The following is a 27,102-nucleotide window of genomic DNA, read 5'->3' on the forward strand; positions in this document are numbered from 1 at the left end:
ACAAACAAACATCGTCGATCTCGGCCACAGAACGTTTCGGTCACAGTACTCCATCTCGGCCATAGTCGTTTCGGCCTTGGTTTTCAATATGCAATCAATCAAGGATCTTTATAGTATATTTAACTCCTTGAATCAAGTAAGTAATTTGTTTTGAAAAAAAGTTGTATTTGATATATTAATTAATGTCAACATTCTTATTTTGTGATAAAATAGTTTTATAAGAGTAAACGATATCGTTTTGCGTTAAATCTAGCCGTTAAGACTAGAAACCACTAATTCCACTTCCCATAGGCTTCTATGCTAATTTCACAATATTCAATGGCTTCTCTGGACTTTACCTTAACTTTAACCTGCAGAGGACTATATATCAGCATGATTCTACATGTGTCAGCTCAGAATGGCATGTGGGGTTAGCAGACTTGCAGGGCAGTACTGGTCACCGGAAGTGAAAGATCTATAAATAACATGGGAAATCCCAGTGTTTTCACAAGATAGGGATATATTTAGAAATCATCGTAGAGATTAGGCTTCACATCACAAGAAGCAAAATGCACATATAAAATGTACAGAAATGTTTTTCCTTTCAGAAACTGTTTAAATTTTTAAAATAAAATGAGAACTTTTTTCACAGCACTATGAGGAACAGGGGTAATTTCTGCGTATGACTATTTTTGAGTACGTTCCAAATGCTCATTGGTTGAATTGGTGATCTGTAACCTAAATTTATTTACCTTTGTACTTTGTACCACTATGATCCATTACTTTTAAATGTATGTTTCTGGAATATGTAATTGTCTTAGAAGTAGGAAGAATAAAACGAACAGCTATACCTATTTATATCGTACTTATCTACACACAGCACACAGTTACAGTTATAAATAACAATACACGTTTACTCGACCGTACCATCCGTTATTTCATAAGAATGGCCGGCGAAAGGTATGCAGCAGGTAGCGAAATTCAGGTAATTGCATTTAAAAAACATATCACAGCATGTTTTTAATTTCGCGATAATAATCATGCATAGCCACCCAGAGACATCAAGCGCTTATATGTGCATTTTCAAACCAAAATATTGGAGGTGTGTGTCGGGGGTTTCCGAAGACTCGTGCTCTTGGAAGCAAAAAAGCGTAAAAAATACTGTTAAAATGAGCTTTAAATTGGTTAAGCACTATTGAAGTCTGGAAAATGTATAAATAACTCCCCTCAACTTCCCTCACCCCCCTTGAAAAGTTCTGGCTAGTTGCCTCACAGGACTACACTAGTTTCATACATTTTCTCTCATTAGTATGGCCGGTCTTTGATTGAGTTATCTTTAATATGAACCAAAATTTAACTAATGATGAAATTATTAATAACTAAAGAACACGGCAACTTTAAACAAATATGAATTATATAATAACGGGATATTATTTAAAGTGTTACATATACACCGGATGCGAACAATTATTGTAACAAGGCTAAAAACCACTAATTCCACTTCCCATAGGCTTCTATGCTAATTTCACAATATTCAATGGCTTCTCTGGACTTTACCTTAACTTTAACCTGCAGAGGACTATATATCAGCATGATTCTACATATGTCAGCTCACAATCCTCAGAATGGCATGTGGGGTTAGCAGACTTGCAGTGAAGTACTGGTCACCGGAAGTGAAGGGTCTATAAATAGCATGGGAAATCCCAGTGTTTTCACAAGATAGGGATATATTTAAAAATCATTGTGGAGATTAGGCTTCACATCACAAGAAGCAAAATGCACCTATAAAATGTACAGAAATGTTTTTCCTGTCAGAAACTGTTTAAATTTTTTAAATAAGATGAGAACTTTTTTCACAGCACTATGAGGAACAGGGGTAATTTCTGCGTAGGACTATTTTTGCGTACGTTCCAAATGCTCATTGGTTGAATTGGTGGTCTGTAACCTAAAGAGTCACTTTTTGTCTTAGAAAAAATAAATCACTATACAGGTATCTTTCTACACACATACTGAATGCATTTGCAAAGTTTCAGTGAAATGTGACAAGCACTTTTTTAAATATTTGATTTTTAAATATAGGGTAACCAACTTGTGCGAGCAAAAAAGTGACAATATTTTACCATACTTAAATGCATTAAATATTTGCAAAGAACTTTTTCTGACTTTTCAAATAAAAAATATCAATCACAACTTGTTTTTTAACAATATTAATGAAGAAATAGTTTTAACAGTAATCATTTTCTGAGAAATTGGTCTATTTTTAAAAATTTATTTCTGACATGCCTCCCCCTTTTTCTTGATCACATGTCAAAAATCCTAAATCTTTAAATTTTCACAAAAGGTGATATATTTGGCTTTAAATTTGTAAATACAGTGTTTTTACATTACAACATGACCAGTAAAGGGCACCTAAAGCAAAAAAAGTGCTCAATAATGGATTTTCCATGTTGCCATAGGGGAATGCTTATATGGCCTTAACCGCAGTAATGAAAGTGAGTTTTTCCTCATTTCTAACCTAATTTTTGCTCAAATCTACACAAAACTTGATTTCAAGTGCTTATTACCACCATATTTAGGTAAATATAGCCCTCAAAGTTTAATATTTGATATTTTTACTAAATTTTCTACACTTTTTACAAGATAGGACATAAAAATCAGGCAAAAAGACCAATTTTCCATAATTTGGACCTATAACTTAAAAAAATGCATATTTTGAAGGATTTTTGTAGTGTATTCCTCTCATGGCAAAGTTAACAAGATCTTCAAGTAGTTTAAAGCTATTTCAAGAAACTTTTCATTTTGCCATGGCTTCAGCTAAAGAGTCACTTTTTGTCTTAGAAAAAATAAATCACTATACAGGTATCTTTCTACACACATACTGAATGCATTTGCAAAGTTTCAGTGAAATGTGACAAGCACTTTTTTAAATATTTGATTTTTAAATATAGGGTAACCAACTTGTGCGAGCAAAAAAGTGACAATATTTTACCATACTTAAATGCATTAAATATTTGCAAAGAACTTTTTCTGACTTTTCAAATAAAAAATATCAATCACAACTTGTTTTTTAACAATATTAATGAAGAAATAGTTTTAACAGTAATCATTTTCTGAGAAATTGGTCTATTTTTAAAAATTTATTTCTGACATGCCTCCCCCTTTTTCTTGATCACATGTCAAAAATCCTAAATCTTTAAATTTTCACAAAAGGTGATATATTTGGCTTTAAATTTGTAAATACAGTGTTTTTACATTACAACATGACCAGTAAAGGGCACCTAAAGCAAAAAAAGTGCTCAATAATGGATTTTCCATGTTGCCATAGGGGAATGCTTATATGGCCTTAACCGCAGTAATGAAAGTGAGTTTTTCCTCATTTCTAACCTAATTTTTGCTCAAATCTACACAAAACTTGATTTCAAGTGCTTATTACCACCATATTTAGGTAAATATAGCCCTCAAAGTTTAATATTTGATATTTTTACTAAATTTTCTACACTTTTTACAAGATAGGACATAAAAATCAGGCAAAAAGACCAATTTTCCATAATTTGGACCTATAACTTAAAAAAATGCATATTTTGAAGGATTTTTGTAGTGTATTCCTCTCATGGCAAAGTTAACAAGATCTTCAAGTAGTTTAAAGCTATTTCAAGAAACTTTTCATTTTGCCATGGCTTCAGCTTAAGAGTCACTTTTTGTCTTAGAAAAAATAAATCACTATACAGGTATCTTTCTACACACATACTGAATGCATTTGCAAAGTTTCAGTGAAATGTGACAAGCACTTTTTTAAATATTTGATTTTTAAATATAGGGTAACCAACTTGTGCGAGCAAAAAAGTGACAATATTTTACCATACTTAAATGCATTAAATATTTGCAAAGAACTTTTTCTGACTTTTCAAATAAAAAATATCAATCACAACTTGTTTTTTAACAATATTAATGAAGAAATAGTTTTAACAGTAATCATTTTCTGAGAAATTGGTCTATTTTTAAAAATTTATTTCTGACATGCCTCCCCCTTTTTCTTGATCACATGTCAAAAATCCTAAATCTTTAAATTTTCACAAAAGGTGATATATTTGGCTTTAAATTTGTAAATACAGTGTTTTTACATTACAACATGACCAGTAAAGGGCACCTAAAGCAAAAAAAGTGCTCAATAATGGATTTTCCATGTTGCCATAGGGGAATGCTTATATGGCCTTAACCGCAGTAATGAAAGTGAGTTTTTCCTCATTTCTAACCTAATTTTTGCTCAAATCTACACAAAACTTGATTTCAAGTGCTTATTACCACCATATTTAGGTAAATATAGCCCTCAAAGTTTAATATTTGATATTTTTACTAAATTTTCTACACTTTTTACAAGATAGGACATAAAAATCAGGCAAAAAGACCAATTTTCCATAATTTGGACCTATAACTTAAAAAAATGCATATTTTGAAGGATTTTTGTAGTGTATTCCTCTCATGGCAAAGTTAACAAGATCTTCAAGTAGTTTAAAGCTATTTCAAGAAACTTTTCATTTTGCCATGGCTTCAGCTAAAGAGTCACTTTTTGTCTTAGAAAAAATAAATCACTATACAGGTATCTTTCTACACACATACTGAATGCATTTGCAAAGTTTCAGTGAAATGTGACAAGCACTTTTTTAAATATTTGATTTTTAAATATAGGGTAACCAACTTGTGCGAGCAAAAAAGTGACAATATTTTACCATACTTAAATGCATTAAATATTTGCAAAGAACTTTTTCTGACTTTTCAAATAAAAAATATCAATCACAACTTGTTTTTTAACAATATTAATGAAGAAATAGTTTTAACAGTAATCATTTTCTGAGAAATTGGTCTATTTTTAAAAATTTATTTCTGACATGCCTCCCCCTTTTTCTTGATCACATGTCAAAAATCCTAAATCTTTAAATTTTCACAAAAGGTGATATATTTGGCTTTAAATTTGTAAATACAGTGTTTTTACATTACAACATGACCAGTAAAGGGCACCTAAAGCAAAAAAAGTGCTCAATAATGGATTTTCCATGTTGCCATAGGGGAATGCTTATATGGCCTTAACCGCAGTAATGAAAGTGAGTTTTTCCTCATTTCTAACCTAATTTTTGCTCAAATCTACACAAAACTTGATTTCAAGTGCTTATTACCACCATATTTAGGTAAATATAGCCCTCAAAGTTTAATATTTGATATTTTTACTAAATTTTCTACACTTTTTACAAGATAGGACATAAAAATCAGGCAAAAAGACCAATTTTCCATAATTTGGACCTATAACTTAAAAAAATGCATATTTTGAAGGATTTTTGTAGTGTATTCCTCTCATGGCAAAGTTAACAAGATCTTCAAGTAGTTTAAAGCTATTTCAAGAAACTTTTCATTTTGCCATGGCTTCAGCTAAAGAGTCACTTTTTGTCTTAGAAAAAATAAATCACTATACAGGTATCTTTCTACACACATACTGAATGCATTTGCAAAGTTTCAGTGAAATGTGACAAGCACTTTTTTAAATATTTGATTTTTAAATATAGGGTAACCAACTTGTGCGAGCAAAAAAGTGACAATATTTTACCATACTTAAATGCATTAAATATTTGCAAAGAACTTTTTCTGACTTTTCAAATAAAAAATATCAATCACAACTTGTTTTTTAACAATATTAATGAAGAAATAGTTTTAACAGTAATCATTTTCTGAGAAATTGGTCTATTTTTAAAAATTTATTTCTGACATGCCTCCCCCTTTTTCTTGATCACATGTCAAAAATCCTAAATCTTTAAATTTTCACAAAAGGTGATATATTTGGCTTTAAATTTGTAAATACAGTGTTTTTACATTACAACATGACCAGTAAAGGGCACCTAAAGCAAAAAAAGTGCTCAATAATGGATTTTCCATGTTGCCATAGGGGAATGCTTATATGGCCTTAACCGCAGTAATGAAAGTGAGTTTTTCCTCATTTCTAACCTAATTTTTGCTCAAATCTACACAAAACTTGATTTCAAGTGCTTATTACCACCATATTTAGGTAAATATAGCCCTCAAAGTTTAATATTTGATATTTTTACTAAATTTTCTACACTTTTTACAAGATAGGACATAAAAATCAGGCAAAAAGACCAATTTTCCATAATTTGGACCTATAACTTAAAAAAATGCATATTTTGAAGGATTTTTGTAGTGTATTCCTCTCATGGCAAAGTTAACAAGATCTTCAAGTAGTTTAAAGCTATTTCAAGAAACTTTTCATTTTGCCATGGCTTCAGCTTAAGAGTCACTTTTTGTCTTAGAAAAAATAAATCACTATACAGGTATCTTTCTACACACATACTGAATGCATTTGCAAAGTTTCAGTGAAATGTGACAAGCACTTTTTTAAATATTTGATTTTTAAATATAGGGTAACCAACTTGTGCGAGCAAAAAAGTGACAATATTTTACCATACTTAAATGCATTAAATATTTGCAAAGAACTTTTTCTGACTTTTCAAATAAAAAATATCAATCACAACTTGTTTTTTAACAATATTAATGAAGAAATAGTTTTAACAGTAATCATTTTCTGAGAAATTGGTCTATTTTTAAAAATTTATTTCTGACATGCCTCCCCCTTTTTCTTGATCACATGTCAAAAATCCTAAATCTTTAAATTTTCACAAAAGGTGATATATTTGGCTTTAAATTTGTAAATACAGTGTTTTTACATTACAACATGACCAGTAAAGGGCACCTAAAGCAAAAAAAGTGCTCAATAATGGATTTTCCATGTTGCCATAGGGGAATGCTTATATGGCCTTAACCGCAGTAATGAAAGTGAGTTTTTCCTCATTTCTAACCTAATTTTTGCTCAAATCTACACAAAACTTGATTTCAAGTGCTTATTACCACCATATTTAGGTAAATATAGCCCTCAAAGTTTAATATTTGATATTTTTACTAAATTTTCTACACTTTTTACAAGATAGGACATAAAAATCAGGCAAAAAGACCAATTTTCCATAATTTGGACCTATAACTTAAAAAAATGCATATTTTGAAGGATTTTTGTAGTGTATTCCTCTCATGGCAAAGTTAACAAGATCTTCAAGTAGTTTAAAGCTATTTCAAGAAACTTTTCATTTTGCCATGGCTTCAGCTAAAGAGTCACTTTTTGTCTTAGAAAAAATAAATCACTATACAGGTATCTTTCTACACACATACTGAATGCATTTGCAAAGTTTCAGTGAAATGTGACAAGCACTTTTTTAAATATTTGATTTTTAAATATAGGGTAACCAACTTGTGCGAGCAAAAAAGTGACAATATTTTACCATACTTAAATGCATTAAATATTTGCAAAGAACTTTTTCTGACTTTTCAAATAAAAAATATCAATCACAACTTGTTTTTTAACAATATTAATGAAGAAATAGTTTTAACAGTAATCATTTTCTGAGAAATTGGTCTATTTTTAAAAATTTATTTCTGACATGCCTCCCCCTTTTTCTTGATCACATGTCAAAAATCCTAAATCTTTAAATTTTCACAAAAGGTGATATATTTGGCTTTAAATTTGTAAATACAGTGTTTTTACATTACAACATGACCAGTAAAGGGCACCTAAAGCAAAAAAAGTGCTCAATAATGGATTTTCCATGTTGCCATAGGGGAATGCTTATATGGCCTTAACCGCAGTAATGAAAGTGAGTTTTTCCTCATTTCTAACCTAATTTTTGCTCAAATCTACACAAAACTTGATTTCAAGTGCTTATTACCACCATATTTAGGTAAATATAGCCCTCAAAGTTTAATATTTGATATTTTTACTAAATTTTCTACACTTTTTACAAGATAGGACATAAAAATCAGGCAAAAAGACCAATTTTCCATAATTTGGACCTATAACTTAAAAAAATGCATATTTTGAAGGATTTTTGTAGTGTATTCCTCTCATGGCAAAGTTAACAAGATCTTCAAGTAGTTTAAAGCTATTTCAAGAAACTTTTCATTTTGCCATGGCTTCAGCTTAAGAGTCACTTTTTGTCTTAGAAAAAATAAATCACTATACAGGTATCTTTCTACACACATACTGAATGCATTTGCAAAGTTTCAGTGAAATGTGACAAGCACTTTTTTAAATATTTGATTTTTAAATATAGGGTAACCAACTTGTGCGAGCAAAAAAGTGACAATATTTTACCATACTTAAATGCATTAAATATTTGCAAAGAACTTTTTCTGACTTTTCAAATAAAAAATATCAATCACAACTTGTTTTTTAACAATATTAATGAAGAAATAGTTTTAACAGTAATCATTTTCTGAGAAATTGGTCTATTTTTAAAAATTTATTTCTGACATGCCTCCCCCTTTTTCTTGATCACATGTCAAAAATCCTAAATCTTTAAATTTTCACAAAAGGTGATATATTTGGCTTTAAATTTGTAAATACAGTGTTTTTACATTACAACATGACCAGTAAAGGGCACCTAAAGCAAAAAAAGTGCTCAATAATGGATTTTCCATGTTGCCATAGGGGAATGCTTATATGGCCTTAACCGCAGTAATGAAAGTGAGTTTTTCCTCATTTCTAACCTAATTTTTGCTCAAATCTACACAAAACTTGATTTCAAGTGCTTATTACCACCATATTTAGGTAAATATAGCCCTCAAAGTTTAATATTTGATATTTTTACTAAATTTTCTACACTTTTTACAAGATAGGACATAAAAATCAGGCAAAAAGACCAATTTTCCATAATTTGGACCTATAACTTAAAAAAATGCATATTTTGAAGGATTTTTGTAGTGTATTCCTCTCATGGCAAAGTTAACAAGATCTTCAAGTAGTTTAAAGCTATTTCAAGAAACTTTTCATTTTGCCATGGCTTCAGCTAAAGAGTCACTTTTTGTCTTAGAAAAAATAAATCACTATACAGGTATCTTTCTACACACATACTGAATGCATTTGCAAAGTTTCAGTGAAATGTGACAAGCACTTTTTTAAATATTTGATTTTTAAATATAGGGTAACCAACTTGTGCGAGCAAAAAAGTGACAATATTTTACCATACTTAAATGCATTAAATATTTGCAAAGAACTTTTTCTGACTTTTCAAATAAAAAATATCAATCACAACTTGTTTTTTAACAATATTAATGAAGAAATAGTTTTAACAGTAATCATTTTCTGAGAAATTGGTCTATTTTTAAAAATTTATTTCTGACATGCCTCCCCCTTTTTCTTGATCACATGTCAAAAATCCTAAATCTTTAAATTTTCACAAAAGGTGATATATTTGGCTTTAAATTTGTAAATACAGTGTTTTTACATTACAACATGACCAGTAAAGGGCACCTAAAGCAAAAAAAGTGCTCAATAATGGATTTTCCATGTTGCCATAGGGGAATGCTTATATGGCCTTAACCGCAGTAATGAAAGTGAGTTTTTCCTCATTTCTAACCTAATTTTTGCTCAAATCTACACAAAACTTGATTTCAAGTGCTTATTACCACCATATTTAGGTAAATATAGCCCTCAAAGTTTAATATTTGATATTTTTACTAAATTTTCTACACTTTTTACAAGATAGGACATAAAAATCAGGCAAAAAGACCAATTTTCCATAATTTGGACCTATAACTTAAAAAAATGCATATTTTGAAGGATTTTTGTAGTGTATTCCTCTCATGGCAAAGTTAACAAGATCTTCAAGTAGTTTAAAGCTATTTCAAGAAACTTTTCATTTTGCCATGGCTTCAGCTTAAGAGTCACTTTTTGTCTTAGAAAAAATAAATCACTATACAGGTATCTTTCTACACACATACTGAATGCATTTGCAAAGTTTCAGTGAAATGTGACAAGCACTTTTTTAAATATTTGATTTTTAAATATAGGGTAACCAACTTGTGCGAGCAAAAAAGTGACAATATTTTACCATACTTAAATGCATTAAATATTTGCAAAGAACTTTTTCTGACTTTTCAAATAAAAAATATCAATCACAACTTGTTTTTTAACAATATTAATGAAGAAATAGTTTTAACAGTAATCATTTTCTGAGAAATTGGTCTATTTTTAAAAATTTATTTCTGACATGCCTCCCCCTTTTTCTTGATCACATGTCAAAAATCCTAAATCTTTAAATTTTCACAAAAGGTGATATATTTGGCTTTAAATTTGTAAATACAGTGTTTTTACATTACAACATGACCAGTAAAGGGCACCTAAAGCAAAAAAAGTGCTCAATAATGGATTTTCCATGTTGCCATAGGGGAATGCTTATATGGCCTTAACCGCAGTAATGAAAGTGAGTTTTTCCTCATTTCTAACCTAATTTTTGCTCAAATCTACACAAAACTTGATTTCAAGTGCTTATTACCACCATATTTAGGTAAATATAGCCCTCAAAGTTTAATATTTGATATTTTTACTAAATTTTCTACACTTTTTACAAGATAGGACATAAAAATCAGGCAAAAAGACCAATTTTCCATAATTTGGACCTATAACTTAAAAAAATGCATATTTTGAAGGATTTTTGTAGTGTATTCCTCTCATGGCAAAGTTAACAAGATCTTCAAGTAGTTTAAAGCTATTTCAAGAAACTTTTCATTTTGCCATGGCTTCAGCTAAAGAGTCACTTTTTGTCTTAGAAAAAATAAATCACTATACAGGTATCTTTCTACACACATACTGAATGCATTTGCAAAGTTTCAGTGAAATGTGACAAGCACTTTTTTAAATATTTGATTTTTAAATATAGGGTAACCAACTTGTGCGAGCAAAAAAGTGACAATATTTTACCATACTTAAATGCATTAAATATTTGCAAAGAACTTTTTCTGACTTTTCAAATAAAAAATATCAATCACAACTTGTTTTTTAACAATATTAATGAAGAAATAGTTTTAACAGTAATCATTTTCTGAGAAATTGGTCTATTTTTAAAAATTTATTTCTGACATGCCTCCCCCTTTTTCTTGATCACATGTCAAAAATCCTAAATCTTTAAATTTTCACAAAAGGTGATATATTTGGCTTTAAATTTGTAAATACAGTGTTTTTACATTACAACATGACCAGTAAAGGGCACCTAAAGCAAAAAAAGTGCTCAATAATGGATTTTCCATGTTGCCATAGGGGAATGCTTATATGGCCTTAACCGCAGTAATGAAAGTGAGTTTTTCCTCATTTCTAACCTAATTTTTGCTCAAATCTACACAAAACTTGATTTCAAGTGCTTATTACCACCATATTTAGGTAAATATAGCCCTCAAAGTTTAATATTTGATATTTTTACTAAATTTTCTACACTTTTTACAAGATAGGACATAAAAATCAGGCAAAAAGACCAATTTTCCATAATTTGGACCTATAACTTAAAAAAATGCATATTTTGAAGGATTTTTGTAGTGTATTCCTCTCATGGCAAAGTTAACAAGATCTTCAAGTAGTTTAAAGCTATTTCAAGAAACTTTTCATTTTGCCATGGCTTCAGCTTAAGAGTCACTTTTTGTCTTAGAAAAAATAAATCACTATACAGGTATCTTTCTACACACATACTGAATGCATTTGCAAAGTTTCAGTGAAATGTGACAAGCACTTTTTTAAATATTTGATTTTTAAATATAGGGTAACCAACTTGTGCGAGCAAAAAAGTGACAATATTTTACCATACTTAAATGCATTAAATATTTGCAAAGAACTTTTTCTGACTTTTCAAATAAAAAATATCAATCACAACTTGTTTTTTAACAATATTAATGAAGAAATAGTTTTAACAGTAATCATTTTCTGAGAAATTGGTCTATTTTTAAAAATTTATTTCTGACATGCCTCCCCCTTTTTCTTGATCACATGTCAAAAATCCTAAATCTTTAAATTTTCACAAAAGGTGATATATTTGGCTTTAAATTTGTAAATACAGTGTTTTTACATTACAACATGACCAGTAAAGGGCACCTAAAGCAAAAAAAGTGCTCAATAATGGATTTTCCATGTTGCCATAGGGGAATGCTTATATGGCCTTAACCGCAGTAATGAAAGTGAGTTTTTCCTCATTTCTAACCTAATTTTTGCTCAAATCTACACAAAACTTGATTTCAAGTGCTTATTACCACCATATTTAGGTAAATATAGCCCTCAAAGTTTAATATTTGATATTTTTACTAAATTTTCTACACTTTTTACAAGATAGGACATAAAAATCAGGCAAAAAGACCAATTTTCCATAATTTGGACCTATAACTTAAAAAAATGCATATTTTGAAGGATTTTTGTAGTGTATTCCTCTCATGGCAAAGTTAACAAGATCTTCAAGTAGTTTAAAGCTATTTCAAGAAACTTTTCATTTTGCCATGGCTTCAGCTAAAGAGTCACTTTTTGTCTTAGAAAAAATAAATCACTATACAGGTATCTTTCTACACACATACTGAATGCATTTGCAAAGTTTCAGTGAAATGTGACAAGCACTTTTTTAAATATTTGATTTTTAAATATAGGGTAACCAACTTGTGCGAGCAAAAAAGTGACAATATTTTACCATACTTAAATGCATTAAATATTTGCAAAGAACTTTTTCTGACTTTTCAAATAAAAAATATCAATCACAACTTGTTTTTTAACAATATTAATGAAGAAATAGTTTTAACAGTAATCATTTTCTGAGAAATTGGTCTATTTTTAAAAATTTATTTCTGACATGCCTCCCCCTTTTTCTTGATCACATGTCAAAAATCCTAAATCTTTAAATTTTCACAAAAGGTGATATATTTGGCTTTAAATTTGTAAATACAGTGTTTTTACATTACAACATGACCAGTAAAGGGCACCTAAAGCAAAAAAAGTGCTCAATAATGGATTTTCCATGTTGCCATAGGGGAATGCTTATATGGCCTTAACCGCAGTAATGAAAGTGAGTTTTTCCTCATTTCTAACCTAATTTTTGCTCAAATCTACACAAAACTTGATTTCAAGTGCTTATTACCACCATATTTAGGTAAATATAGCCCTCAAAGTTTAATATTTGATATTTTTACTAAATTTTCTACACTTTTTACAAGATAGGACATAAAAATCAGGCAAAAAGACCAATTTTCCATAATTTGGACCTATAACTTAAAAAAATGCATATTTTGAAGGATTTTTGTAGTGTATTCCTCTCATGGCAAAGTTAACAAGATCTTCAAGTAGTTTAAAGCTATTTCAAGAAACTTTTCATTTTGCCATGGCTTCAGCTAAAGAGTCACTTTTTGTCTTAGAAAAAATAAATCACTATACAGGTATCTTTCTACACACATACTGAATGCATTTGCAAAGTTTCAGTGAAATGTGACAAGCACTTTTTTAAATATTTGATTTTTAAATATAGGGTAACCAACTTGTGCGAGCAAAAAAGTGACAATATTTTACCATACTTAAATGCATTAAATATTTGCAAAGAACTTTTTCTGACTTTTCAAATAAAAAATATCAATCACAACTTGTTTTTTAACAATATTAATGAAGAAATAGTTTTAACAGTAATCATTTTCTGAGAAATTGGTCTATTTTTAAAAATTTATTTCTGACATGCCTCCCCCTTTTTCTTGATCACATGTCAAAAATCCTAAATCTTTAAATTTTCACAAAAGGTGATATATTTGGCTTTAAATTTGTAAATACAGTGTTTTTACATTACAACATGACCAGTAAAGGGCACCTAAAGCAAAAAAAGTGCTCAATAATGGATTTTCCATGTTGCCATAGGGGAATGCTTATATGGCCTTAACCGCAGTAATGAAAGTGAGTTTTTCCTCATTTCTAACCTAATTTTTGCTCAAATCTACACAAAACTTGATTTCAAGTGCTTATTACCACCATATTTAGGTAAATATAGCCCTCAAAGTTTAATATTTGATATTTTTACTAAATTTTCTACACTTTTTACAAGATAGGACATAAAAATCAGGCAAAAAGACCAATTTTCCATAATTTGGACCTATAACTTAAAAAAATGCATATTTTGAAGGATTTTTGTAGTGTATTCCTCTCATGGCAAAGTTAACAAGATCTTCAAGTAGTTTAAAGCTATTTCAAGAAACTTTTCATTTTGCCATGGCTTCAGCTAAAGAGTCACTTTTTGTCTTAGAAAAAATAAATCACTATACAGGTATCTTTCTACACACATACTGAATGCATTTGCAAAGTTTCAGTGAAATGTGACAAGCACTTTTTTAAATATTTGATTTTTAAATATAGGGTAACCAACTTGTGCGAGCAAAAAAGTGACAATATTTTACCATACTTAAATGCATTAAATATTTGCAAAGAACTTTTTCTGACTTTTCAAATAAAAAATATCAATCACAACTTGTTTTTTAACAATATTAATGAAGAAATAGTTTTAACAGTAATCATTTTCTGAGAAATTGGTCTATTTTTAAAAATTTATTTCTGACATGCCTCCCCCTTTTTCTTGATCACATGTCAAAAATCCTAAATCTTTAAATTTTCACAAAAGGTGATATATTTGGCTTTAAATTTGTAAATACAGTGTTTTTACATTACAACATGACCAGTAAAGGGCACCTAAAGCAAAAAAAGTGCTCAATAATGGATTTTCCATGTTGCCATAGGGGAATGCTTATATGGCCTTAACCGCAGTAATGAAAGTGAGTTTTTCCTCATTTCTAACCTAATTTTTGCTCAAATCTACACAAAACTTGATTTCAAGTGCTTATTACCACCATATTTAGGTAAATATAGCCCTCAAAGTTTAATATTTGATATTTTTACTAAATTTTCTACACTTTTTACAAGATAGGACATAAAAATCAGGCAAAAAGACCAATTTTCCATAATTTGGACCTATAACTTAAAAAAATGCATATTTTGAAGGATTTTTGTAGTGTATTCCTCTCATGGCAAAGTTAACAAGATCTTCAAGTAGTTTAAAGCTATTTCAAGAAACTTTTCATTTTGCCATGGCTTCAGCTAAAGAGTCACTTTTTGTCTTAGAAAAAATAAATCACTATACAGGTATCTTTCTACACACATACTGAATGCATTTGCAAAGTTTCAGTGAAATGTGACAAGCACTTTTTTAAATATTTGATTTTTAAATATAGGGTAACCAACTTGTGCGAGCAAAAAAGTGACAATATTTTACCATACTTAAATGCATTAAATATTTGCAAAGAACTTTTTCTGACTTTTCAAATAAAAAATATCAATCACAACTTGTTTTTTAACAATATTAATGAAGAAATAGTTTTAACAGTAATCATTTTCTGAGAAATTGGTCTATTTTTAAAAATTTATTTCTGACATGCCTCCCCCTTTTTCTTGATCACATGTCAAAAATCCTAAATCTTTAAATTTTCACAAAAGGTGATATATTTGGCTTTAAATTTGTAAATACAGTGTTTTTACATTACAACATGACCAGTAAAGGGCACCTAAAGCAAAAAAAGTGCTCAATAATGGATTTTCCATGTTGCCATAGGGGAATGCTTATATGGCCTTAACCGCAGTAATGAAAGTGAGTTTTTCCTCATTTCTAACCTAATTTTTGCTCAAATCTACACAAAACTTGATTTCAAGTGCTTATTACCACCATATTTAGGTAAATATAGCCCTCAAAGTTTAATATTTGATATTTTTACTAAATTTTCTACACTTTTTACAAGATAGGACATAAAAATCAGGCAAAAAGACCAATTTTCCATAATTTGGACCTATAACTTAAAAAAATGCATATTTTGAAGGATTTTTGTAGTGTATTCCTCTCATGGCAAAGTTAACAAGATCTTCAAGTAGTTTAAAGCTATTTCAAGAAACTTTTCATTTTGCCATGGCTTCAGCTTAAGGCTAAAAACCACAAATTCCACTTCCCATAGGCTTCTATGCTAATTTCACAATATTCAATGGCTTCTCTGGACTTTACCTTAACTTTAACCTGCAGAGGACTATATATCAGCATGATTCTACATGTGTCAGCTCAGAATGGCATGTGGGGTTAGCAGACTTGCAGGGCAGTACTGGTCACCGGAAGTGAAAGATCTATAAATAACATGGGAAATCCCAGTGTTTTCACAAGATAGGGATATATTTAGAAATCATCGTAGAGATTAGGCTTCACATCACAAGAAGCAAAATGCACATATAAAATGTACAGAAATGTTTTTCCTGTCAGAAACTGTTTAAATTTTTTAAATAAGATGAGAACTTTTTTCACAGCACTATGAGGAACAGGGGTAATTTCTGCGTAGGACTATTTTTGCGTACGTTCCAAATGCTCATTGGTTGAATTGGTGGTCTGTAACCTGTAGTCTTGTATTCCTTTTTAACTGAGAGTAATATATAGTCCCTGACACACTTCACATTGTATATTTACCCATAATGTTGATTCAACACTGTCCGAAATTTTACGTAGCTTTATCCGCTGTTAACAGAGATCCTCATGCGGATATGACTTGATTTTGTAATATTAGTTAAAAGAAGATTCCACATACCTTCCTGTATTCAGTAAATACATTTATTCTTTTTATTCTGTGTCAACTTGGTAAGAAAAAAGTTGGTGTCCTATCACGGTTTTCTTAGAAAGTTTTTATTTGAAAATATTATATTAACACATACAGTGTATTAAAGATCTTACAAATGAGGTATTGATATAAAGCTATTTCTATTTTAATACATATACAGTGGCAGATCCAAGGAGGGGGGGCAAGGGGCCGCCCCCCCCCCTGGGAAAATTGAAATTTTTAAAAATTGTTGAAAAATTGTTTAAGATACCCTCAGAATGCAGGATTTGAGGTTTAATATTTCAAAAAAAAAATTTTCCAACCCCCCTAATAAATTCCGAACACTTCGTGATCCTCACCGGTGATCCTGTCAAAAAAAAATTTTTGGGGCCCCTCACCTAAAACTCTGGATCCGCCACTGATATAGTTATTCCAATTACAATGAATTATGTTAAATGGTTGTATTTTCTACTGCATTTATATGTTGTAGACTGTTTTTGTTATAATAGTGCAAATTATTTGTTCGTAAAAAAACGTGTCCTATGGATATTAACAGTAAAAAAAAGTGGTGTCCCAATAAAAGCATTACATAAAAAAGTGTCTGTCTTACTGCTTTTTGCACTGGACTCGATAAATTTTGACCGATCCCTTAATAGGCTCGTTGTTCATACAAATATACAATCCTAATTAATCAGCATATAAAGTTCGCAGTAGAAGTTGGGTTTTTTTTGTTTTTTTTTTTTGGCTATGTTTATTGGCGTAAACAAGTGTGGACACAGGCAGGTATTGCCCGAGGGGCAAGTAAGGACGCAGACTGGTATTGCCCAGAGAGCAAATTTGAACATACATACGTTTTGTCTTGAAGAGTAACCAATGGAACCAAGATTTTAGCGGAAATCAAAGGAATGTAATCCAGGGACGAAGACCAGACATGGAAAACAAACACAACAATTAATATAAAGTAACTAAAATTATACAAAGTAACAAAAGCAAATAAGAAACTCGGACTCCACTTTAAACTGGAAGAATAGCCCAGGTGCACCGGTAGGGTGCATCGTCCAGAAAACTCCTCCATTTATTGCAATTAATAATTGGATTATGCACATGTTAATATAAATATATATTAACATGTGTTCCTAAATATCTACTGATGTCAATAAACGGGGTACAAATTCCACAATGACTTGTCACAACCATAAGACTTGTTATATACATATTCTTCCTTGAAGGTGTACTTGCATGGATGTGTTGAACTTGCTATGTCATGTTAATAAGGAATGGGCATTTCACTTCATGTAGGTTAGCTTGGTAAAATTCTGGGTTCTGGGAAACCAACAGTGTGGTGTCTGTCAGTTACATGGATGGCCCTAATTTTTAAATGGTAGGGGCCATAACCTAAAAAATAAATAGGAGCAATCATTAATTAGTAGTTAGTAAAATAATATCAAAATTCCATAACAATTGAACAACCATAACATAAAGTCATCGCACAAAAATTAAGTGAATATGGACGACGATGACACGGACGCCGCCGACGATGAAGTCGCTGTAAGCGCCATTTTTTACTATTATATTATTACCAAGTCCAGCGCCCTAGACCACTCGGCCAGCTAGTTTCTATATAGCCTAGCTGGCCGAGTGGTCTAGGGGCTGGACTTTGTGCAGGCGGTGTTGCCATAGATGTCACAGCGGTACGAGTTTCAGACCCTTCTATACATTTACATTATCTTTCCCGTATCAATTTGATCCGACGGAGCAGTGTAGTGAATAAAGTCGTCACAGTGTTAGACGTTGCCTATGGAACGCCTAAACTGTCTGATGAGATACACATTTGTTTACGTGTTGACAACTTTATATTACTTGCTGTGGTTTTATAATTACATGTGCTCATTTTGTATTTAAGTTATGTAGGAACATCTTTACATTATGTCGTTTTGTTTTTACGTTCTGACATTTCGTCTTTATGTTCTGTCATTTCGTCTTTACGTTCTTTAATTTTGTCTTTACGTTCTGTCGTTTTATGATTACGTTATGTCAACATATATTTACGTTATGTGGATTTATCTTTACGTGCAGTGGTTTTCTTATAACGTGAGGTCGTTTCATCTTAAATTTACGTTATGTCGATCTCTAAATACTTTATGTGCATTTTCTTTTCTTTGCGTGCAGTGATTTCTTCTTTACGTGATGTGGAAAAAAATTTCATGATGACGTGTGACCCCGGAACTTTTCGATCCGGTGTAAACTTCAAATCAGTCCGTAAAAGGCAAAATAGACGTCACAACGCCGATTAGAAAAATGCTGAACGAAATACACTTGGGTAGTCTATCCAGTCACCCTAGAGTATTTATTCTATTGTAAAAATTAGCTTATTTGTTATTTACGTTCAATATCATCACAATTAATACACCTGGGACTCTGTTGATGACTTGTGGCGATTTTCGTAGTCAGAATATATTTTTTTAATTCCAAAAACATAGGAATTTCGACTCCCGCGAAAATTTGCATAAATTCGACTCTACAAGTTATTGCGTGACTAAATTTATTAATAAGCCACCTAAACTAATTTTCAAGAAAGAATTTTTTTTTTTAATTTTAAAATATTACCCCTACCCCTAGAAAACTGGTCTCAGTATCAAACATAATTTTCATTCACAGCATACCGACACTGTGAAACTCATATTTCAGGCATTCATAATTAAGATAATGATTTATTCAACATATCTGATCAATTCAGGCGTTTGAATTTCTTTATGAATTTTCCCTTTTTATGAAAAAAACACATTATTGTTGCCTACGCTCTTGAAATTAGCAAATATGTTGGATGCATCGATAATGAAAGCAATCGCCAGCAACATGCCCAGTGTAAGTCGTTTATATGTTAAAAATTAACATTTTGGTTCATGTTGAGTTTTTTTTCATGGGTAGGGGTGGTCATTTTTGCACCAACTTTACTTGGAAAAGTTCAAATATTAATTACCTGGCCGATTTGAAAGCTTAGACACTATACAAATCTCCTGTATCACACAAAAGCGTGTTTAAACTACGGTATTCTGAAAAAAAAGATAATAACGGGTGATATAGAAGAAATTCTGTAAATTCTGCATTTTACGATTTTATAGTAATTGTAACCCTATTAAAAAAATCACACGCCTGAATTGTCCGGATATTTTGGGCAAATAATTATCTTTTAAATTATGAATGCCTAAAATATGAGTTTCACAGTGTCGGTATCCTGTGAATGAGAATTATGTTTGATACTGTGACCAGTTTTTTTCGGGGAAGGGGTTAAATTTTAAAACATTTTAAAAAATCTTTCTTTGAAAATCAGTTAATGGTAGTTTATTAATTCAGGAAATTTAATTTCTATCGAATGATTCAAAATTTGAGACTTTTTAGTCGAGTAATATCTTGTCGAGTCGATCGCGAAGTTACGCGACTTTTTACGGGAATATTGAAATTCCCATTATTGCATTTTTTTATTTTTATTATTATTTTTTCTTTTGGTTTTGTAAATTCTGACTACAAAAATCGCCACAAGTCATCAACAGAGTCCCAGGTGTATCAGTTGTGATAATATTGAACGTAAATAACAAATAAGCTATTTTTAAACTATAGAATAAATACTCTAGGGTGACTGGATAGACTGTCCAAGTGTATTTCGTTCAGCATTTTTCGAATCGGCGTTGTGACGTCTATTTTGCCTTTTACAGACTGATTTGAAGTTTACACAGGATCGAAAATTTCCGGGGTCACACGTCATCATGAAAATTTTTGTCCACATCACGTAAAGAAGAAACCACATCACGTAAAGAAGAGATCACTGCACGTAAAGAAAAGAAAATGCACATAAAGTATTTAGAGATCGACATAACGTAAATTTAAGATGAAACGACCTCACGTTATAAGAAAACCACTGCACGTAAAGATAAATCCACATAACGTAAATATATGTTGACATAACGTAATCATAAAACGACAGAACGTAAAAACGAAATGACAGAACGTAAACACGAAATGACAGAACGTAAAGACAAAACAACATAATGTAAAGATGTTCCTACATAACGTAAATACAAAAATAAGCACATGTAATTATAAAACCACAGCAAGTAATATAAAGTTTACAATACGTACACAAATGTGTATTTCATCAGACAGTTTAGGCGTTCCATAGTTGCCTATATGTAATTTGAATCCTGCACTTGAGATATTTTTTTGTTTTTGTTTTTACCACCTCCGTCAAAACAAAAAAAAATACTCATGCGCTGAATCCCAAAAGGGATTAGGCTGTGGACTAAGTCTATAACATGTTTAGTCTTTGCGTATTTGGTTTTCATTGTATCTTTATGACTTTTCATTTCAAAAATATCAAATGAAAATAAAAATCCCTACCTACCGACCCTACACAATTTTAGAATAGTGCTCGGAAAAATTACATTATTTTCTTCGGCCTTGGAAATTTCTCATCAATTGACTGGCATGCACTAACATCTGCTTTACATGCACTGGAAAGTGTTAATTTTATCCCAAAAAGTATTTTGCTGGGTCAAAGATTCAGCAAATATTGCTGTAGGTTCTCCAACGCTATATACAGCGTGCATATTACAAATTGAATCACTTGGTCACGGATCGACATTAAATCACGTGATAATGCATTCCCTTTAAAGAATTTAACGAATGAACGTGGTCACATGACAATTAATTTCCCCGAATACACAATGACCCTCATCCACGGGTTTGACTATGCCCGGGACTGTGTGTTACACGTCCGTGAGTAACCCCAAACGATAGCCAAGGACGTTAAGAAACACCTCAGTCCGTCAAGTATTACACATATGAGTGCAAACCGGGTCTATGAATATTGAGTATATATATGTTAGAACGAAAACGAAAATTAAACCAAGTATAGGAACATTCAGCTGATTGTCAGCGTCACTCATATCGTGCAAATGATTGGCTAACACTGTGTTACGAAAGAGTTTTGGGGATTTTAGTGGTTTATATTCACAGAGACAGTCGAATAATCTCCTTGAAGCAACGATATTCTAGCTTAATAATGCACGAAATGAAGGATGTAACGGATATACGAAAAGTGCTATCATTTTCAACTATATTGTTATAGTGTTATTTAAAGTATTATTTAATTACACAGAATTAAATTTGATAAACTAGAAATACCTACAAAATAGACCTTACTAACTGCATCTGAACGTATATGGGGTATGCCAATGAGACTCTTTTACTGCGGCAGTGTAAGATAATTGCAGATGCTAGTATCAAGCTGTACAAACTAAAGGCTCTGGTGACTGCTTCGATCTTAATTGATGAAAAATCAGCTCCTCTTAACTGTCTTAACTGTCAGAACCGTGGGCATATCTCCCAGACCCCTTTATTTTATTTTATTATGCCGCTTACGACCACGATTGTTATAAATCAGACTAAAGTCTTCAAAGTCGCGAATAGTCAAATATTCTATACCACCGATTTTTGGCTTGCTTTCAACATCCGAAATGGCACGAATGCGATATGCTCTCAAATCGGGTGACTTCCGCTAGAATCTTGGTTCCCTTGGAATGATTACTCTTTCGTGACCGTGTTGACCCGAATGTTTTTTTTTTTGCATTCAAAACAACTGGTTACCAGGATGTGCGGGTAATGTTTTCGTTCCATAAGTTTCTCTCAAATTTTTAGCGATCTTCGGTCGCTTATGTTATTGACCAGGGAACCAGATTATGAACTAGATTAAAAAAAACTGGCAATGGCTATATATACATTTATCGGGGACTTGATAATGTACAAGACCTATATAGTCAACTGTAATGCTAACCGATCATTTCATCTTTTAATGTGAAAGTCCCGTTCTCATACTAGCGAAAAGCACACGTAGAACATATTTAAGAGGTACATTTTGAACTCGTATGAAGCTAGTACAATGAAACAATGACGGCACCGATCAGTAGTTTAATGTGGAGTAATTGTCTCCTCGAAAATAACTTGATTTATAAGTATAAATCTGGCTTTTATTATTATTATTTTTTTTATTTTATTTTTATTTTATTTTTTATGGGGGGGGGGGGTTCCAGGTCATTCAGCAGTTCACCAACTAATTGAAATTAACCATATACCGTGTTTGTCAAATGGTTTGTGTTATTTCTAAAGCGTTTGACTAAGTCTGACATAGAGGGCTTGAAACCAAGTTAAAGGTTTATTTGAATACCTATAAGGATTGTGGGGAAACTATATATCAGATCCCAAGCAAAGAGGCATGATCAAGAACTACCTTTCCGAGAAAGCTTCCTGAAATGGGGATGTCCCTCAAACCTAGATTACAGTATCACGCAACGAGATTTGCAAATACCGAATCGCGTTATTTCGAAACCTGATGGAAAACCCTATAGAACAGAAAGGAAAAAAGAAAGCTAACTTTGTTCTATAAAATCAACCTTGACAAGACCAGTTATTCTTTAATTCTTTCTTTCCGTCAACAGTTAATTTATGGAATAGGTTAGATATTAGTATCCGAAATTCCAAATCACCCATTCCTTAAAAAAATCTTACCAAAACCACCTGAATTCTATGGTTCTAGTGGTCGATACTATAATGACATCGATCGAGCAGTTTGAATACTGGACTATTTCTTGTTTGATTAAAACAGTGTCTTTAATGTGAATGCGGTTGGGTGACCGATGATGCAAATCACTATTTTCTAATGTGCCCTTTTAATATTCAAGCTCGCCAACACTTTCGTATTACATGTATATTTTTCTATGACGGCGAAATGAATATTGAACATATTCTTTTTGGTAATGATTTATTTACTCCTGATCAAAACACTGAAAACTAACTTCGTTACGATGCAACGTTTTATCAGGCAACAGAGCATTTTTCTACTCTTTCAAACCCAACTTGTTTTTTATTCATAAGTAAGTGAAACTGTTGTATTAGATTTTTTATTGATGTTTATACATTCAACTTAATGTGTGTACTTTTTTGTTGATGCATGTTTGTTGTATGTATGATATATTTGTTATGTTAATTACGGATATGACAAACCTATGTCTAACCAATTGGCTAATTCTGCAATAAAATACTTTTGAACTAAAAAAAGTCGCCACTATTAATATTGGTGTGTACAAGGCGAACATTTTTAGCAGTTTAAATACTATATACAAGTCCATTCAAGCGAACTTGTTTTTATTCTGCCATAACCGTTTCCTTATTTTGCAGGCCACTGGGGTGAAGTCCTACATCGAGTTTAAAAATGTGGCCAAGCCATTATCACATTTTGAGCGAAGAAGACCTAATAATATAAAAGCATACTCTCACCATTTTTTGGTACTTGGAATATCGCAAGTTAAAAATGACATTGATGCAATTACTGTAGCACACTATACGAGCTCTCTTGAAATCTGTTGCGGAAATAGTTCCAACTTGGGAAAATTTGAGCGTGTGACATTTTTCGTGAACAGCAATTCCGGAAAGTCGGCAGACGGTGATAACGATTTGGATTTATTCGATTTCAACAATCTCTATCACATTGATGAACCAAATTACCCACAGACCCCTTCCGAATTTCAAAAGGCGTTTGGGCGATTAGAAAAACGTATGGGTGAACAAATGTATAAACTTAGTTGGAATAACTGCGAAAATGCAGTCAATTTTATTCTTACAGGAATAAGTAAATCCACACAGGTGGCAAAAAGTAGGACCTTTGTCGATATGGTTGATGCAGTATTGATAGATTGTAAAGATGTGGGGTTCCGTACGGCCATATTGGTATCAGCTCTTGCCGCAATTGCCGGTTCTCTCGTGCGGCGAGCGTACGTACGAATCATCATCGCCGCCATTGTTAGCTACGGTGCTGGAATGGCTCTCGATAGTAACTGTCTAAAAGGCACTGGTAGTAACCTTATTAAAGAAGCTAAGGATCGTATAATGCAAGCAGAAAAAATATCTGATATTTCAAAAATAATTGCAAGGAGCCAAACGAGTGAATCTATCTTGGATAAAATACAGCTTCATATGAACAACAGTGGTTTCATCTGTAATATTACTGAAGATCTGGCAGAGGAAGCACGTGACAAAACATTTTATGCTTCTTTACTTGTTTCATTTGGCCTTGAAACTGTTATCTACATGTCGTACATCTGTTTTAATCTCTTACCCCTCGGCGAATCTCTCAACAGAATAGAATTTACCAGAATAATCGTGTTGCATACATTAGCAGGCTATGTGTCCCTCTTTTTGGCGGCATGGCTCGGTTTCCATGGGTTTAGAACCCAGTTACGTCCTGCGTTAAGCTTCTTCGTGATTGTTTTGGCATCAGGGCTGCTGCTTCGTTACTTATTCACGATCATCGTCGGTATTGTATTTGACCTTCTGACCGGAACTTGCTGTGGATGCTACTGGCCATGGTGTCGCTGTGAATGTGACTGCTGCAATTGTTGGTCAGAACTTTACAAATGTTGTAGGATGGAAAACACTTATGTTAGGTGCTTCTGGTACTTAATTTTATGTATGTCTGTAGTCATTTGTGTCGTTTACTTCACGTTTAAAGACTACCTTCTCTGAGGTTTAGACAAAACGTACTGAGAAAATAATTTATTTTCTATCATCTCTTGTAAAATTTTCAGCATATGATATTTTTTTTGTACAAAAATTTCGGTATTTAGTATATTTTTACTTTGATATGGATATGTCGTCATTAAACTTTAATACCGCATTGTGAAATGTGACCAAATTGTTAGAGTAGCGTCGAATATACCGATTATACCGATTTGGGAATAAAAATGACGATCATGTATATTTGTAAACACATGGGTAAACCACTAGTATCAAATGATCTCGAAAATATCTTCAAAAGTCTTCTTTGGGTTGAAGTTACTCCAGCAGTGTTAGAGGTTGTCAGGCGAGCTATTTTCTGACTTGGTTCCATCCTAACATTATAGAGGAACGGAATTCTAACCTCTTACGTTGTAGGAGTAGGTTGAAGTACTACGTGTAGTTATATGGCGACACTTTGTTAGAGTTATTGTCCTTGAAAGGCGAAAAATGAAGTTTTTAGTTAAAAGCTTTAAAACTATAATTTAAAAAAAGAAGTCATTGTATGACAAGGCCTACAAAAGCATCTCTTTGGTCGAGTTTGTAGGACGAATATTAAACCTTTATCTTCGAATAAAATATTTTCTTGGCTTGCATTCACGAGCCATCTCCAACTATTTAACAATAATTAAAAAATAAGAATACGATATTTGGATGTGAATCGGTTGATATATATATTATGCGAGACAGGTTTTTTTTTTAGCGAATGACGGCAGATTTTGAATTAATGCGGGGCATATTATATTTAATCTAATGCATTCCGCGAAAATAGTTTCATTTTAATCAGTATACATTTGTATGTAAACAGATAGTTGTCGAAATCATTATGAATTGATTTATCTATTAAACTATTATTTCATATCAGTGAAAAATCAGTAATTTCAATTTGATAAAACCTTTTCACGTGTTATTTATTAACCTGCACTGTAAAGTTTTACCAGTCAATACTAAAGGGTTATTAAATGGTTAATTTCATATTAATCCTGTATTATGTCCAAGTACAGTCGTATTGGGTTGAGATCACTTGTATTGGCCCGAGGCGAAGCCGAGGGCCAATACAAGTGGTCGAAACCCAATACGACTGTACGAGGACATAATACAGGATTAATATGAAAATAACCATTTTATGATCCCTTTATTAACTGATGACTTAAAATAACAGGAGTTATCTGTACAAACCTTTAAATACAGCTCAGTATGACATATTTCCTAGTGAAGACTGTAACACTCCAGATCTCTTGATGCATTTATTCACCCCAACTGTTCTTTTCTATATAGATCTATATTAATATACCAAGTTTGCTGATACCTTCTCAAATTAGGTTTTTAATGCATTCTTTAGCTTTTCCCACGAATTTTGTGTAGATCATTATACAGTTTTGATTTTTTGTGTGTTAATGTGTTTTTTTTTTCACATATAGAACTTAGCCATAAAGTGATCCCTTTATGAAACATACATGTAGATCAATTAAATGTATGAAAAAAAGACATATTTTTTTTTTAAATTGTCAAGGAATTGACTGAAAAAAAAAACAAAGGACAAATCTACATGGTAAATCAGATTTTTTTCGAACAAATAAATCTGAACAATAACAATTAACATATTACAATTAACGTTCATTGTTAAAATGTATTTAAATTTCTTCATTTGAAGAACTTGAGAACAAGAACTCCTGTGAATTTGCTAAGAGTAACAAATTAAATTGAGTTCAACAACTTTTCAGGTTGCTGTTTATATATTGTCATTTTATACAGGGCCAGAATTAATACAGGGCATGTGCCCTGTATTAAATTAATACAGAGCAATTGCCCTGTATAAATTATGGTTGCTAAAACCTCCTGTTGTATTAAAGGGGCAATTTACATTGTATTTTAAGTCACCACTTAATAATATATGTTATTAACTAACTACCCAAAATACGTTAAAATATGTCAAAAACTGACCTATTGATGTGAATTCAAACCGGGCATCTATACGGGGCCAATACGAAAAAAAGAGGGCTAATATGG

At 31.6% G+C, this 27,102-nt stretch overlaps 1 protein-coding gene across 1 annotated transcript; it reads left to right on the forward strand.

The window, feature by feature from the left end:
- Positions 1-694: 694 nt before the first annotated feature.
- LOC148625457 (uncharacterized) lies at positions 695-26,815 on the forward strand. Its single transcript, XM_088569016.1, has 2 exons — positions 695-964; positions 23,719-26,815. Exons 1-2 carry the CDS (start codon positions 773-775, stop codon positions 25,060-25,062), a joined length of 1,536 nt encoding a protein of 511 aa, XP_088425142.1. The 5' UTR covers positions 695-772; the 3' UTR covers positions 25,063-26,815.
- The last annotated feature ends 287 nt before the right edge of the window (positions 26,816-27,102 follow it).

Source organism: Perna viridis, chromosome 2, assembly GCF_037379345.1.
Source record: "Perna viridis isolate PV_CMFRI_1.1 ecotype Kerala chromosome 2, ASM3737934v1, whole genome shotgun sequence".
Classification (NCBI taxonomy): domain Eukaryota; kingdom Metazoa; phylum Mollusca; class Bivalvia; order Mytilida; family Mytilidae; genus Perna; species Perna viridis.